Source organism: Mobula birostris, chromosome 2 (genome assembly GCF_030028105.1).
Source record: "Mobula birostris isolate sMobBir1 chromosome 2, sMobBir1.hap1, whole genome shotgun sequence".
Taxonomy (NCBI): domain Eukaryota; kingdom Metazoa; phylum Chordata; class Chondrichthyes; order Myliobatiformes; family Myliobatidae; genus Mobula; species Mobula birostris.
Window position 1 is genome coordinate 226,808,251 of NC_092371.1, and position 17,374 is coordinate 226,825,624.

General features: G+C 41.1%; 1 protein-coding gene across 3 annotated transcripts in view; it reads right to left on the reverse strand.

The window, feature by feature from the left end:
• Positions 1–17,374, reverse strand: part of LOC140194113 (nuclear receptor coactivator 7-like) — a 121,582-nt gene that overhangs the window by 98,964 nt on the left and 5,244 nt on the right. For 2 of the 3 annotated variants that reach the window (XM_072251565.1, XM_072251567.1), the window contains exon 2: positions 6,080–6,225. In XM_072251565.1, the coding sequence (XP_072107666.1) occupies positions 6,080–6,129 (50 nt within the window). In that variant the 5' untranslated portion in view covers positions 6,130–6,225. Of the gene's footprint in view, positions 1–6,079; positions 6,241–17,374 lie in introns of all 3 variants that reach the window. The other variant, XM_072251566.1, reaches the window with a different exon arrangement.

The following is a 17,374-nucleotide window of genomic DNA, read 5'->3' on the forward strand; positions in this document are numbered from 1 at the left end:
TTTCCCTTTACTTGTGTTAATTCTCTATTTTCCAAAAGAAAACAAAAAAAAACAAACATTTAGACTAGGGGTGCTTACGTTAGCAATAGTACTGTGTTGATGAGAAGAGCAGTATAAATCACTAGGAGAGTCATCTAAAGTCTGCTCGCATTGGGGTTATATATTCAATCCATTTATTCCAGATTTGATAAAAGTTTTCTTTTTGAGTTCTCAGGGAGTAAGTCAACTTTTCCATTTTAAATATTTTCAAGATAATTTCGTGCCAATCTTCTAATGTAGGTGGTATTGGATTTAGCCATTTTCTAGTGATTGATTTCTTACTTGCCGCTAAGAGGGCCTGCAGCAACTTTATATCTTCCTTCTGTTCAAGAAACAATACATGCCCCAAATAGAGCGTCTCAAAGTTCAGAGGTATCTGGGACCTAAGTACCTTAACTAATGTTCTATGAATACCTTCCCAAAATAGACTTAATTTAGGGCAATCCCAAAAAATATGAAAATGACTTGCCTCCTTGGAGCCGCACCTTCTCCAACACATCACATTTGTATCTTTATATTTTTCCTGATATGGGGTCTTGAAGTATCTTATAATGTTTTTCCAACAATGTTCTCTCCAAGTCAAAGAATTAGTCGAGGACCATTGAAAGCTGCAGATTTTCCCCCAAGCCTCCTCTGAAAGTACCAACCCCGCTTCTTTCTCCCACTTCTCTTTAATATACAGTGTATTTACATTTTTAGCATGGGAGAGTGCATTATATAATCGAGAAACTGATTTACTAGGTATTGAACTGCAAGCCGAATTCAGAATCTTGAAAAATTCTAATTCTACTGTTGATAGGTCTGTATATCTACAACTCTGGTTAACATAGTTTCGTACTTGAAGGTACCTAAAAAAGTCATTATGTTCTAGGCCATGTTTGTCCTGCAGGATTTGGAAACTTTGTAATACTCTTTTATCTATAAATGAGAGGTAGGTTGTAAGACCTTTCTTTATCCATAACTCAAATCTTTTATCTCCTCTGTTGGAAAGGAATTCAGTATCATATGCACACCATCTAAAGAGTTTTAACATGTTATTAATTCCACATGAATTAACCACCTTCTGCCATACTTTTAATGTAAGATTTATCCAAGCGTTTTTAAATTTTTCCAACTGGGCCATCAATCCTTTGTCAGCTATTGAGGCCTGAAGAGGAAAACTGTCAACTAATCCAAATTCTACTTCCTTCCATCTAGCTTTATATCCCCTATTACACCAATATAACAGAGGGGTTATCTGTGAGGCATAAAAATAATTTCTCAGGCAAGGAAGAACCATACCTCCTCCTTCCTTCCCTAACTGTAAGGTGTTAATATCGAATTCTAGGTTTCTTTCCTTGCCAAATGAAGCGGGAAATCCATTTGTCCCATTCCCTGAATTGATTATCATCCACCTCCACCGGTAAAGTACGGAAAAGATACAATAACCGAGGAAGAATATTCATTTTTATAGTATTTATCCTTGAATTTAAACTTAAAAAGGGGATAAGATTCCATCTATGCATATCTGCTTTTATCTCTGAGATTAATGGCCCGTAATTTACCTGTGACAGTGTTGAAAGATCCTTTGGCAGGGTTATTCCTAAATATTTTAATGATTTAGCTTCCCACTTAAGATCATATGTATCCTGCAACTTTTTGGATGGTGTATAATTTAAGGACATAACCTGCGTTTTCTTTACATTTATTTTATAACCTGATATTTTCCCAAAGTCATCCAACAGTGTAAACAATCCTATAAATGATTTTTCTGGTTCACTCAGATAGACCAAAACATCATCTGCGAATAATGCCACTTTCTGTTCAATCCCTGCCACCTTGATACCTTTTACGATTTCGCTCTGTCTTATTAGCTGGGCAAGCAGTTCAATATATAGCGCAAAAAGGAGAGGAGAAATTGGGCATCCCTGTCTAGTGCCTCTCTCTAAGATGAAGGAGTCAGAGAGGTCCCCATTTATCTTAATTCGGGCTGTAGGGCTGTCATATAGAGTCTGAATTACTTTAATAAACGTTTCTTGAAAGCCGAATCTTCCTAACACTCTGTATAGGAATGCCCAACTAACCGAATCAAAAGCTTTCTCAGCGTCCAATCCTACTACCATTGTCTCTGTCTCGTTCTTATTAACCTGTTCTAATATGTGCAGAGTTCTCCTTATGTTGTCCTGTGTTTGTCTTTGTTGAATAAATCCAGTCTGGTCTAAATGGATTAGGCCAGGTAAAAGCTTTTCCAATCTGTGTGCTAATATATAGATGTAAATAGTTTGTAATCTAAATTAAGAACACTAACTGGCCGATAATTGCCACATTCTAGTTTATCTTTACCCTCTTTAGGAATAACTGAAATAATTGCTTCTCTCCAGGAAGGTGGAGTTTCTCCCCTCTGCAAGATCCAATTAAAGGTGTTAAGTAGTAATGGGGCTAACTGTGTCTTCAGGGACTTGTACCACTCGGAGGTAAACCCATCAGAACCTGGGGACTTTCCAGCCTTTAACCTAGAGATGGCCACGTTCAGTTCTTTGACAGTTACTGGTTCTAATAAACTTTCATTTAGTAAATCTGTAAGTTTAGGTAGATCTAAAAAATTCAATACACTGTCTATATAGGGCTCATTGGGGGCCCGGGGTTGGGAGTACAGCTCTCGATAATATGTTTCAAAACCCTCTTGAATTTTCCCTATTGTACTCTCCACAAGCTTTGTCTTTGGATTCTTTATTTTATGAATTGTATTGTCTGCTTGTTGTTTTCGTAATTTATATGCTAATAATCTAGCTGATTTACCTCCTACTTCATAATTCTTTTGTCTCAGGTAAAGAAAATTTCTTTGAGTTTCCAATGTATAAATATCGTCAATTTCACTTTGCAATTTCCTAATTTCCTGCTTTCGATTTGAAGTACTTTTGTTGCTATCTACAACTTGAAGTTGTTTTAATTTTCCTTGAAGGTCTGCTAATTTTTGTGCATTGATTTTTTTCATGTGAGTGGTAATGGAAATAATTTTCCCTCTCAGTACAGCTTTCAATGTATCCCATAAGATCACTGGTGATGTTTCTCCCGTGTCATTAAGGTCTAGATATTCTTTGATTTCTCCCCTTAATCTCTCCATTACTTTCGGGTTATTGAGTATATGTGAGTTTAGCCTCCGTAGTGTTTTCCTCATTTTCCTTTCCAGAATTAGAGACATAGAGGCTGGGCTATGATCCGACAGATCAATTGCTGCAATATTACAGTTTTTTTTATCCTGAGTCTATCTGTATTAAAGATAAAGAAATAGTCTATCCTTGAATAGGCTGAATGAGGGAAAGAGTAATATGTATAATCTTTACTAGTAGGGTGTAATTCCCTCCAGACATCTATAATTCCCAACTCCTCCACCAATGAATTCACTTTCCGAGTCAGAGGTTTATTCTGAGTAACTATTCTTGAAGAATCTAATATAGGATTTAATCTAATATTAAAATCCCCTCCACAAATTACTACCCCTTGAGAACTGACCATTAGGTCAAAAGTGTGTCTATAAAATGACCATTCACAACCTGGAGGAGCATAAACATTCAGCAATGTTATTTCTGTACCTTCTATTCTTCCTGTGATTTTTACGAACCGTCCTTCTTTGTCTCTAGTCTCTGAAATATGTTCATAATTAAGAGTACTTGATATTAAAGTAGCTACCCCTCTTTTGTGACTCAATTTATATGATGAATAAAATACATGCTTAAAGCCCATTCTTTTTAATTTTCCATGTTCAGATTGGCTCATATGTGTTTCCTGGAGGAAAGCTATTTGTGCCCTCTCTTTTTTCAATTTAGACATAATCATATTTCTTTTAATTGGATTCAAAACCCCATTAACATTATAGGAAATTATTTTTACCAATTCAGTTTGCATTTTTCTCTAGTAGAAAAAAAACACTCTCCTTTTCTAACCAAACAGTAAGCAATCCCTTCTCAACAGTAAACCAAGACATATAACCACACCCTAGACATTTTTGAACGTGCAACATTTGAAAAATTTTCCCGACTTCCCACAGTGAGGCCTGAGCACCGACCCGCCTCAGTTCAGAGGGATAACCTCTATCTTCACCCTGTTAGAGGGCCCTCAGCAGTTTGAATAATCATAGAGAATTTTCTCCTATTTATGTGTCGACCATATTGCTATCATTCAAGTTATTCTGTCTAGTTTATTTTCAGTTACCAGTTTTCATTTTACCTTCAAGTCCGATTTACTCTTTTCAGTCATTTCTCTCAATTAATCTGTGTTCTCTGTACATTCGCGTCTGAATATTTGCAGCTTTTCCTTGTAGTTTGACACTCTGGTTCGAGTGGAGCATCCTCGCCCCACTAACTGCCACGACTTCTGCCGAATCCTCTCCAGTAGCGACTCCGGTTGGGTGATAACTTTAATAGGTAGTCCCCAGTCCGCCAAGTCCAACATTGCCTCCTCCACCGTAGCGTAAGTTTTTGTCCCTTCGTCGTAAAAGACTCTCAGCCGAGCTGGATTCTGGAATTTGATGTTGTTTTCCTTCAGGACTCTCCGTGTTTCCGTATATTCCTTCCGTCTGGCAAGAATCCCCGGTGCGTAGTCGTGGTCTAAACTGATTTTACAGTTGTTCCACATGAAACCTTTCTTTTGCCATGCCCTTTTAAGCACCTCTTCCTTCGTTCTGTAACTGAGAAATCTGACCAGAATCGATCTGGGCTGGGCGCCTGCTGGAGGCTGTGGTGCCAACGCGCGGTGAGCCCTTTCTATCTGTAGGTCTTTTGCGGCCAGTATATCAAGGTTCTCTCTAAGTAGCTTCTCCACGAAGGGAATCATCAATCCGGGTTTACCTTCAGTTCCTTCGGGAACTCCGTAAATCCTCACATTTTCCCTTCTCGAGCGGCCTTCTTTATCTATTAGTTTCCACTGGAGCTGGTCTTGCAGCTTCAGCATTTCTGCTATCACCTCCTCTGCGTTTTGTAGCTTCTCTTCAATTCCAACAATCCTCGCTTCGGCTTCATCTATCCGCGAGTTAGTTTTTACTATTTCTCCTTTAATATCTTCCAGCTGTTTGCTGTTATCTTGTCGGAACTCGCGAATCTCTCCGAGAATCAAGGACAGAGTCACCGATTCCCCCTCATTATCTCCGTCCTGGCTTGCCATGGGGGAGCTAGGCCCGTCGCCTTGCTGCATCTCTTTATGTTTATCAGCCTTCGGAGCGGACTCCTTAATCTTGTTCTTAGACATCATCCTTGCCCCTTTTATTAATATAGTTATGCAATATTAAGTATTTGTCTAAATTCGATTATGGGGCAGTTTACCTTCTTTTTTGTCGAGAGACCTTTTCCTTACGCCGCCATTCCCTTGATGACCCGGAAGTCCCCCCCCAGATGCTTTTACTTTCATGCATAAACCAGACCCATTGCTGCTACAATATTGTACAAGGTCTCAGGATTAGCTTCCACCCATCTATTCTATTCAGTTCTTCAAATACCTGATGCATCAACATCAATATAAGATTCCAGAACTCAAACCTAATTCCTCATGGACAAGAGCCCAGAAATGAATGTGTAGAATCAGAAAACAGACAAACAACTGTACCCAAAGATGTTATATTAGCAGGGGGAAAATCAAAACAAAGTAAAATGTACCTATCATGTATACAGATTCTAAATTGTGGCTAAGGCACATTTAGTAGGACAGACGAATGAACATGTAAATTTCTATAAATTCTTGCAATCTCCAACACTAGGTTCAGCCTAAAATATTAGAAACTTATTTCCTCCACAAATTGACATGACACATTTGTCCCTAAATATTATTTTCCTTTCTCAAAATAAACTTCTTATTGCATCCAAACAGTCTGGTTTGTAAATGCTTATTCCAGAGTCTAGGCAATAGTCAACAAGTATTTCCAGCTTCCAGTCTGTGTTCCAAACAGTCATACCTGAGCATGCTTGATCTGTAGGTATTCATTCTTAACATTTTAAATCCTTTGCAATAATAATAAATGGTATTGTGAAAGCAGATGACCCAGTGTACAAGTAAATATGAAATATTTCACCTGGCAAAGTAACTTGGTCTTCTCTCTTTTCTCAACTCTTTAGTCTCCATGGCAGGATATTCAAATGCTGATGTTTATTTTCTTCCAGTGCTCTGCAGCTAAGCTGTGCGGGTTGCAAGGTTCCTTGTCGTCGACGTGGAAAATTCCTGTAATGACAATACCTTGTGATTCAATTCACAAACAAAATAATTAGTTATTGTTTACTTGTAGAGAAACTTAACCAAGAACTTCAGTTAAGCGCTTTTATATTATGCAAAAGCTCTGACTCACTGCCTATTTTTAAATGGACTGCACACAAAAAAATGCATCAAGTGCTTCCTGAAATATTGTGGGGCTCTTTAGTGATGAATGCTGCCTTCTTGAGGCAGTGACTCTTGTACGTTCCATCAATGCCCGGAAAGGATGTATTGGACAGAACTGTAGTCTTAACAGGAAACACAAGAAGCAGGAGTAGCAACAGTCATACAACCCTTCAGGTTTGTTGCATCATTCATCAAGACCATGGTCTTTCACCCAAGTACCATTTTCAAACATCAAGCCCACGTGTCTTTATTTCATAAATGCCCAGTAATCTCAGTTCTAAACAGAAATGACTGAGATTCCAGAGTCAACCAGAGTAAACAATTCAAAAGGTTTATCATCATCTTTATGGCTTTAGTTGCACAGTACCCTTGACCTTGACTCCTCAGCCAGGAGAAATAATCTCCTTGTGTTAAACCCTTGAAGATTTTTCTAAGTTTTGATTAAGTATCCTCTCATCTTTCCAAATAGGAAGAACAATTCCCAGTCTATTCAATCTCCCCCTATGTGGCAAATCTGAGATCTCTGGAATGAGTCCAATGAAACTTCACTGCAGTTGCTCAATGGAAGTACATCCTTTCTTTCGTAAGACCATCATACTTTTTATACAACCAGGTATGGTTTTTATCAAGCCCTTTACAATTGCACAAATGTTTCCCTACTCCTTCAAGTTACTCAAGATAAAGGCTAACATACCAAATCTCTTCCTAATTGCTTGCCGCACCTTAACATTAGATGATTTAAAATGGCACTGGTGAAGCTTGCTGGCAGGAAACAAATCAAAGAAAAATACTGATTATTGTATTAATCACATCTTTTTCCTGGTAAATGATCACTGCAATCAATAGCCTGTAACTTCCCTCTTGAAGTTAAGTATTTGTACAGCCTGTATGATCTGGCATTTTTGTGGCGTAAACTAAAGTCTCAAAGGTGCTATATGGTTAGAGTGAAGCGTGCAAGGGGTGAATCAAGGTAGCAGGGGAAGGGCTCGGGCCTCTGGCCTCAGAGCCAGGAATGGCCCAAATTGTGGACGATTTAAGAGCCGGGCTAGATTGAAAAGATGCGGGTGTCAGGGCCAGTTCAGCTCAATGCTTTGCGAGGTTTACTCATCTCTGTGCTGGATTAAGACTACATTGATGACTGACTTTGTGGCCATGGATTCACTTTCGCAAACTTCAGTTGTTTGCACGATTTGTCTTTTTTTCTGCACATTGGAAGTTTAACGGTCTTTTTTAAATGGGTTCTATTGGGTTTCTTTGTTTTGTGGCTGCCTGTAAGGAGATGAATCTCAAGGTTGTATGTAGTATATATACTTTCACAATAAATGTAGTTTGACTTTGGTGATTTATTTATAGACAAGTGTCACTTTGAACGCTACCCATGTACTTGACAAATACTCCACTCTTTGTTTTGTGCACCAAACTGGATGATATTACATTATATTCCCACACAATTAGATTGTCCATATGTTCTTGGAATCTCTCACTTGTTCGTCTACACTCACAATCCTAATTCTGTTATTATTATCAGTAAACTTGAAAATATGACATTGCTTGGGATCCGGCTACTTTATAATCAAGGATGTGCTCGAAGAGACAAAATGTCATATTTCCAACTTCATTGATAATAGTAAATGATTAACCTGTGTGCTACCTACCAGTCTTAAACTGCCAATTCAACTTACTCCTTTGTTTTCTGTCCAAAAATAACTTCTCAGTCCATATCAGTATGTAATCCGTGATGCCAGTACTGTAACCTTTTTAGCAAACTTCCTTCACAGACCTCAGCAGCCTGATGGAAATTAGTTCTACTGCTCCCACTTACCCTGCCAGTAAAGATTCTCAAAAAACTCCAACAGGTTAGTCAAACTAGATTTACACTTAACAGTATAAACTGACACTGCTCCATCCTATTATTTTTTCAAGGTGATCTACTTTTACATTCTTCACTATGGCTCCATCATTACCCCTACTGCTATCATTAGGTTAACAGGTCAGGTGTTCCTGTTTTCTACCTTCCTACTTTCAGATTCAGAATCAGGTTTATTATCACCAACATATGTCGTGAAATTTGTTAACTTAGCAGCAGCAATTCAATGCAATACTTAATATAGAAGAGAAAAAAAATAAGTAAATCAATTACAGTATATATTAAAAAAGTGAAGTAGTGTCCAAGGGTTCAATGTCCATTTAGGAATCAGATTGCAGAAGGGAAGAAGCTGTTCCTGAATCGCTGAGTGTGAGCCTTCAGGCTTCTGTACCTCCTACCTGATGGTAACAGTTGAGAAAAGTGCACGCCTTGGATGCTGGAGGTCCTTAATAATCAACGCTGCCTTTTTGAGACACTGCTCCTTGAAGATGTCATGGGTACTTTGCAGGCTAGTACCCAAAAGGGAGCTAACTAGATTTACAACCCTCTGCAGTATCTTTCGGTCCTGTGCAGTAGCACCCCCCTCCCACACATACCAGACAGTGATGCAGCCTGTCAGAATGCTCTCCACAGTACATCTATAGAAGTTTCTGAGTGTATTTGTTGACAAATGCATCCCCACTTTCTTAAATAGTGCGGATACATTTACAACATTCCATTCCAAATGAACAAATCCAGAATCTACAGCATACAGGAAGATGCATCCACTACCCCCAAAGTTGTAGACCATCAGGTCCTCATGATGTATCAGCTTTCAAGCTCAGGAACTTCTCTAGTACTATTTTTTGATCACCACCAAGTTTCTTATCCTCATTAAACCTTTGATTCTGTAAATGTGTCTGGGAATTCTTCCGTGAAAATAGATGTAAAGTAATTGTTTAATTTCTATGTCACTTTATAAAATGGACCCAGAATTGCTTGCATTAATCAATTTTTTTTTACATTCTTACCAGTCTTTTTTTTAAAATTTCTCACCAGTGTACACTAATATTCCACTTTGCTCTTCTTCATTAGTGTCTTGGTGCTCCTCTGCTGAGTTCAGAAATACTCCCAATTCTCAGGTCTACTGCTGTTTCAGGAGACCATGAGCCTCATCTTTTCCTTTCGGAGTTTCGTGTCTTAAAATATACTATTTTTTTTACACTCGATTTAAAAATAATAATTTGCTTTTTTTACTCTTCATTTTGAGGTGCACCATCTCATATTTTGCAATATCATACCCTATTTGCCACTCTTGTCCACATCATCAAAACAAGCCTACGGCAGACACCATCTCCCTGACCCTACACTCATCTTTGGATCATCAGGACAGAAAAGGCACCTACGTCAGATTATTGCATATTGACTACAATTTTGCCTTCAAAACTATTCCAAGCAAACTCAGCACTAAACTCCAGACCCTGGGAAGTAATGCCTCCCTCTGCAATAGATGCTTGACTTTCTGACCAACAGAGTGCGATCAGTAAATATAGGTGGCAACACCACCTCCACCATGATGACTCTAAACACCGGTGCTCCACAAGGTTGCGTCGTCAACTCTCCACTCCCTGTAGTGTTGGTTCTGCATGGCCAAATCTGCTTTGTTTCCATCTACAAGTCTGCAAATAATACCACTATTGTGGGCCACATCTCAAATAGCGATGAGTCGGGAGTACAGGAAGGAGATAGTGAGCTTAATGACATAGCGTCATGACAACATTTCCCTCAATGTCAACAAAAGAGCAGGTCATTGACTTCAGAAATTAAGTGTGCTGCTCATGTTTCCGTCTGTACCAATAGCACTGAAGTTGAGAGCTTCAAGTTCCTAAGTGTGAACATCATTAATAGCCCATTCTGGCCCATCCATGTTGATGTCATAGCCAAGAAAGCTCACCAATGACTCTATTTCCTCATGAGGCTAAAAAAAATTTGGCATGCCCACATCCACTCTTGCTGATTTTTATTGATGCACCACAGAAAGCATTCTGTCTGGATGTATCACAAACATGAGGATTTATGCAGATGCTGGAAATCCAAGGCAAAACAAACTAAATGCTGGAGGAACACAGCAGGTCAGGCAGCATCTATGGAAATGGATAAACAGACGATATTTGGGGTGCGACACTTCATCAGTCGGAACATTGACTGTTCATTCATTTTGAGTGTTTTGTTCTGTCTGGATGCATAAGAGTTTGGTATGGCAGCCTGCATAATCAAAGACTCACCCATACTAGGCATTCTCACTCCTCTCTTCCCTCTCCCACTGAGCAGAAGATACAAAAGCCTGAAAGCAGATACCACCAGACTTAAGAACAACATCTATCCACACAAACGAGTGAAAGTCTGCAGATACTGAAAATCCAAGCAACACACACAAAATGTTGGAGGAACTCAGCAGGCTAGGCAGCATCTATGGAAAAAAGTGCAGTCAACATTTCGGACCAAAATCTTTTGGAAGGACTAGAGAGAAAAAAATTGACTATAAGATTTGGAATGTGGGGGGGAGGGGAGATCTAGCCACTGTTAGCAGACACTTGAATGGATTTCTTGTATGATAAAATGGACTCTTGGCCTCACAATATACCTCATTAAAGACCATAAGACATAGGAGCAGAATTAGGCCATTTGGCCCATCAAGTCTTCTTCACTATTCGAAAATGGCTGATCCTTTTTTCCCCTACTCAGCCCCACTCCCTGGCCTTCTCCTCATAACCTTTGATGCCATATCCAATCAAGAACCTATCAAGCTCTGCCTTAAACACACCCAATGACCTGGCTTCCATCACTGCCTGTAGTAATAAATTCCACAAATTCACCACCCTCTGGCAAAAGAAATTCTTCCACACCTGTTTAAAATGGACGCCGCTCTATCCCAAGGCTTCTTCTCTTGTCCTAGACTCCCCCACCATGGGAAACATCCTTTCCACCTCTACTCTGTCTAAGCCTTTCAACATTCGAAAGGTTTCAATGAGATCTCCCCTCATCCTTCTAAATTCCAATGAATACAAGCCCAGAGACATCAAAAGTTCCTTGTATGATAAGACTTTCATTCTTGGAATCATCCTTGTGAACTTCCTCTGAACCCTCTCCAATGCCAGCACATCTTTTCTTCAATGAAGAGCCCAAAATGGTTCACAATACTCAAGGTGAGGCTTCACCAGTGCCTTATAAAACCTCAACATCATATCCCTGCTCTTGTATTCAAGACCTCTTGAAATTAATGCTAACGTTGCATTTGCCTTCCTCACCACTGACTCAACCTGCAAGTTAACATTCAGGGTGTTCTGTGCAAGGACTTGCAAGTCCGTTTGCATCTCAGATTTCTGGATTTTCTCCCCATTTAGAAGATTAATGTACACATTTATTTCTACTACCAAAGTGCATGACCATGTATTTTCCAAAATTTACCACTCTCTTGCTCACTCTCCTTATTTGACCTAGACCTTCTGCAGCCTACCTGTTTCCTCAACACTACCAGCCCATCAACCAATCTTCATATCATCTGCAAACTTGGCAACAAAGCCATCTAAATCATTGATATACAGCATAAAAAGATGTGGTCCCAACAGTGACCCCTGCAGAACACCACTAGTCACTGACAGCCAACCAGAAAAGGATCCTTTGTGCCTCCTACCAATCAGCCAATGCTCTAACCGTGCCAGTAACTTTCCTGTAATAACATGGGCTCCTAACTTGGTAAGCCGCCTCCTATGTGGCACCTTATCAAAGGCCTCCTGAAAGTCCAAATATACAATAGCCACTGCATCCTGGTTATCTACCCTACATGTAATCTCCTCAAAGAATCCCAACAGGTTCGCCAGACAAGTTTTCCCCTTAAAGAAACATTGCTGACTTTGTCCTATCTTGTCCTGTGTCACCAACTACTCCATAACCTCATCATTAACAATTGCCTCCAACATCTTCGCAACTACTGAGGTCAGGCTAACTGGCCTATAGTTTCCTTTCTGCTGCCTTCCTCCTTTCTTAAAGAGTGAAGTGACAATTGCAATTTTCTAATCCTCTGGCACCATGCCAGAGTCCAATGATTTTGAAAGATCATTATTAATGCCTCCACAATCTGTACCACTACCTCTTTCAGAACCCTAGGGTGAAGTTCATCTGGCCCGGGTGACTTATGTACCTTTGGGTCTTTCAGCTTCTTGTGCATCTTCTCCCTTGTAATAGTAACTGTAATAGTAACTGGCGGAAGCATTCAAGGACATTTTCAACCTGTCTCTGCTACGAACAGAAGTTCCCATTTGCTTCAAAAAGGCAACAATACCAGTGTTCAAGAAGAATAAAGTGAGCTGCCTTAATGACTATCACCCAGTAGCACTCACATCTGCAGTGATAAAATGCTTTGAGATGTTGGTCATGACTAGACTGAACTCCTGCCTCAGCAAGGACCTGGATCCACTGCAATTTGCCTATCGCCACAACAGGTCAATGGCAGACGCAATCTCAATGGCTCTTCACATGGTCTTAGACCACCTGGACAATACAAACACCTATGTCAGTACGTCATCTCTCCCATTTCACGCACGTCGGCTGTCACCCAATCCTCTCGCCACCCCACTAGTAATAGAGTTCCCCTGGTCCTCACCTACCACCCCACCAGCCTCTGGGTCCAACATATAATTCTCCGTAACTTCCGCCACCTCCAACGGGATCCCACCACTAAGCACATCTTCCCCCCCCCACCCGCTTTCCCCAGGGATCGCTCCCTACACAACTCCCTTGTCCATTCGTCCCCCCCAATCCCTCCTCATCGATTTCCCTCCTGGCACTTATCCTTGTAAGCAGGACAAGTGCTACACATGCCCTTACACTTCCTCCCTCACTACCATTCAGGGCCCCAGACAGTCCTTCCAGGTGAGGCGACACTTCACCTGTGAGGCAGCTGGGGTGATATACTGCATCCGGTGCTCCCGATGTGGCCTTCTATATATTGGCGAGACCCGGTGCAGACTGGGAGACTGTTTCACTGAACACCTATGTTCTGTCCGCAAGAGAAAGCAGGATCTCCCAGTGGCCACACATTTTAATTCCACGTCCCATTCCCATTCTGATATGTCTATCCACGGCCTCCTCTACTGTAAAGATGAAGCCACACTCGGGTTGGAGGAACAACACCTTATATTCTGTCTGGGTAGCCTCCAACCTGATGGCATGAACATTGACTTCTCTAACTTCCGTTAATGCCCCTCCTTCCCCTCGTACCCCATCCATTATGTATATATGTATGTGTGCGTGTATATATGTATGTATGTGTGCGTGTATATATATATATATATATATATATATATATACACACACACATTCTTTTTCTCTCTCTCCTTTTTCTCCCTCTGTCCCTCTCACTATACCCCTTGCCTATCCTCTGGGATTCACCCCTCCCCCTTTCATTCTTCCTAAGCCTCCCGTCCCATGACCCCCTCATATCCCTTTTGCCAATCAACTGTCCAGCTCTTGGCTCCTGCCCTCCCCCTCCTGTCTTCTCCTATCATTTTGGACCTCCCCCTCCCACTTTCAAATCTTTTACTAGCTCTTCTTTCAGTTAGTCCTGATGAAGGGTCTCGGCCCAAAACGTCGACTGTACCTCTTCCTAGAGATGCTGCCTGGCCTGCTGCATTCACCAGCAACTTTTATGTGTGTTGCTTGAAATTTCAGCATCTGCGGATTTCCTCGTGTTTATGTCAGTATGCTGCTCATGAACTATAGCTCAGCATTTAACACCATCATTCCCACAATTCTGATTGAGAAGTTACAGAACCTGGGCTTCCGTACCTCCCTCTACAATTGGATCCTCGATTTCATAACCGGAAGACCATAATCTATGCAGATTGGTGATAATATCTCCTTCTTGCTAACGATCAACACTGATGCACCTCAGGGGTGTGTGCTTAGCCCACTGCTCTACTCTCTCTATACCCATGACTGTGTGGCTAGGCATAGCTCAAATACCACTATAAATTTGCTGATGATACAACCATTGTTGGTAGAATCTCAGATGGAGACGAGAGGGTGTACAGGTGTGACATATGCCAACTAGTGGTGTAGCAGCAACAACAACCTTGCACTCAACGTTAATAAGACAAAAGAGCTGATTGTGGACTTCAGGAAGGGTAAGACGAGGGAACACATACCAATCCTCTGAGAGATCAGAAGGGGAGGGAGAGAGCAGTTCCTGGGTGTCAAGATCTCTGAGACCCTAACCTGGTCTCAATATATCGATGCATCTATAAAGAAGGCAAGACAGCGACTATACAGTCGGCCCTCCTTATCCGCGGGTTCCGCATGCGCAAATTCAACCAACCGCGGCTCGGGAAAACCTGGAAGTTCTCTCTCCAGCACTCATTTGAGCATTTTTTTTTCTTGTCATTATTCCCTAGACAATACAGTATAATAACTATTTACATAGCATTTACATAGTATTAGGTATTATAGGTAATCTAGCGATGATTTAAAGTATACGGGAGGATGTGCGTAGGTTATATGCAAATGCAACGCCATTTTATATAATGGACTTGAGCATCCGCGTTTTTTTGGTATCTGCGGGGGGTCCCGGAACCAATCTCCTGTGGATAAGGATGGCGACTGTACTTCATTAGGAGTTTGAAGAGATTTGTTATGTTAACAAATACACTCAAAAACTTCTATAGATTTACCATCGGGAGCATTCTGACAGGCTGTACCATTGTCTAGTATGGGGGAGGTGGGGGGCTACTACACAGGACCGAAAGAAGCTGCAGAGGGTCGTAAATATAGTCGGCTCTTTCTTGGGTACTCGCCTACTAAGTACCCAGGACTTCAAGCAGTGGTGTCTCAGAAAGGCAGTGTCCATTATTAAGCACCCCCAGCACCCAGAACGTGCCCTTTTCTCATTGTTACTATCAGGAAGAAGGTACAGAAGCCTGAAGAAACACATTCAGCAATTCAGGAACAGCTTCTTCCCCTCTGCCATCCGATTCCTAAATGGACATTGAACCCGTGAACACTACCTCACTTTTTTTACTCCTCATTGTTTCCAGAATCTCACGCCACTGCTGCTCTGATTTCATCCCTGGCAGCATCTCCTTACAATTAACTTTGGCCAACTCCTCCCTTATACCACTATAATTTCCTTTACTCTGCTGAAATACTGCTACTTTCTCCCCATCAAATTTCAAGCTGAACTCTATCATATTGTGATCACTGCCTCCCAAGGGTTCTTTTAGCTTCAGCTCCCGAATCACCTCCGTTTCATTACATAAGATCTAATCCAGTACAGATGAATCCCTAGTAGGCTCAACTACAAACTGCTCTAAAAAAACATCTTGTAGGCATTCAACAAACTCACTCTTGAGATCCAATTCCAACCTGATTTTCCCAATCGACCTGCATGTTGAAATCTCCCATGCCTGCTCACCATACTCCAAGTGAGACCTCCAATGCCTTATAAAGCCTTAGCATTACATCCTTGCTTTTATATCACAGGCTCTCAAAATGAATGCTCACATTGCATTTGCCTTTCTCACCACTGACTCAACGTGCAAATTAACCTTTCAGGAATCTGGCATGAGAACTCCCAAGTTTCATTGCACCTCCGATGCCGAATTTTCTCCCTGTTTAGTAAATAGTCTATGCTTTTATTCTTTCTACCAAAGTGCATGACCATACATTTCCTGGCACTGTATTCCATCTGCCACTTCTTTGCCTATTCTCCTAGTCTGTTTAAGTCCTTCTGCAGCCTCCCTGCTTCCTCAACACTACCTGCCCTTCCATCTACCTTCGTATCATACACAAACCTGGCCACAAAGCCATCAATTCCATCATCCAAATCACTGACAAACAATTTTAAAAGAAGCAGACACAACACCAACCCCTGCAGAATACTACTAGTTGTGGGAGCCAATCAGAAAAGGCTCCCTTTTGTCCTGCCAAAGGGCCTCGGCCCAAACATCAACTGTACTTTAGATGCTGCCTGGCCTGCTGAGTTCTTCCAGCATTTTGTGTGTGGTTCCTGGATTTCCAGGATTGGCAGATTTCCTCTTGCTTGTAAGGCTCCCTTTATTCCCACTCTGTCTCCTGCCAATTGGCCAATGCTTTATCCATGCTTGTATCTTTCCTAAAATACACTGAGCTCTTATCTTGTTGAGCAGCTCACATGCAGCACCTTGTCAAAGGCCTTCTGGAAATCCAAGTACACAACATCCACCGATTCTTCCTGCTGTTGGCTCAAAGAATTCCAATATTTTCAGCCAAGCATTTCCCTTAAGGAAATAATGCTGACTTTGGCCTATTTTTATCATGTGCCTCCAAGTATCCCAAAACTACATCCCTAACAATCAACTCCAACATCTTCCCAACCACTGGGGTCAGGCTAATTGGCCTATAATTTCCTCTCTTCTGACTCCTTTTTAAACAGCGGAGTGATATTTGCAATTTTCCAGTGCTCCAGAACCATGCCAGAATCTGTTGGTTCTTGAAGGATTACTAATGTCTCCACAATCTTTTCAGCTACCTCTTACAGAAGCTGGGACATAGTCCATCTGGTCCAGGTGACTTATCTGTCTTCAGAACTTTCAGTTCCCAAGTACCTTCTCCCTAGTAATAGCAACTGCACTCACTTCTGCCCCCTGACATTCTTGAACTCCTGGTATACTGCTAGTGCCTTCACAGTGAAGATTGAAGCAAAATACTTTTCCAGTTCATCTAATTCTTTATCCCCACTACTAACTCTCCAGCATCAGTTCCCAGCGATCCATTATTTACTCTTGCTTCACTTTTACCCTTTTATAAATCTGAAAAACAAAACTTAATAGTATCCACTTTGATATTATTGGCTAGCTTACCTTAATATTTCATCTCCCTCCCCCCATGGCATTTTTAGTTGCCTTTTGTTGGTTTTTAAAAGTTTCCCCTAATCCTCTAACTTTCCACCAACCTTTGCTCTATTATATGCCCTCTCTTTTGCTTTTTGTTGGCTTTGACTTACTCTTGGCTTGTCAGCCACGGTTGCATCATCCTGCCTTTGGAATACTGCTACTTCTTTGGGATGGATCTACCCCATGCCTTCTGAGTTGCTCCCAGAAACTGCAGCTCCAC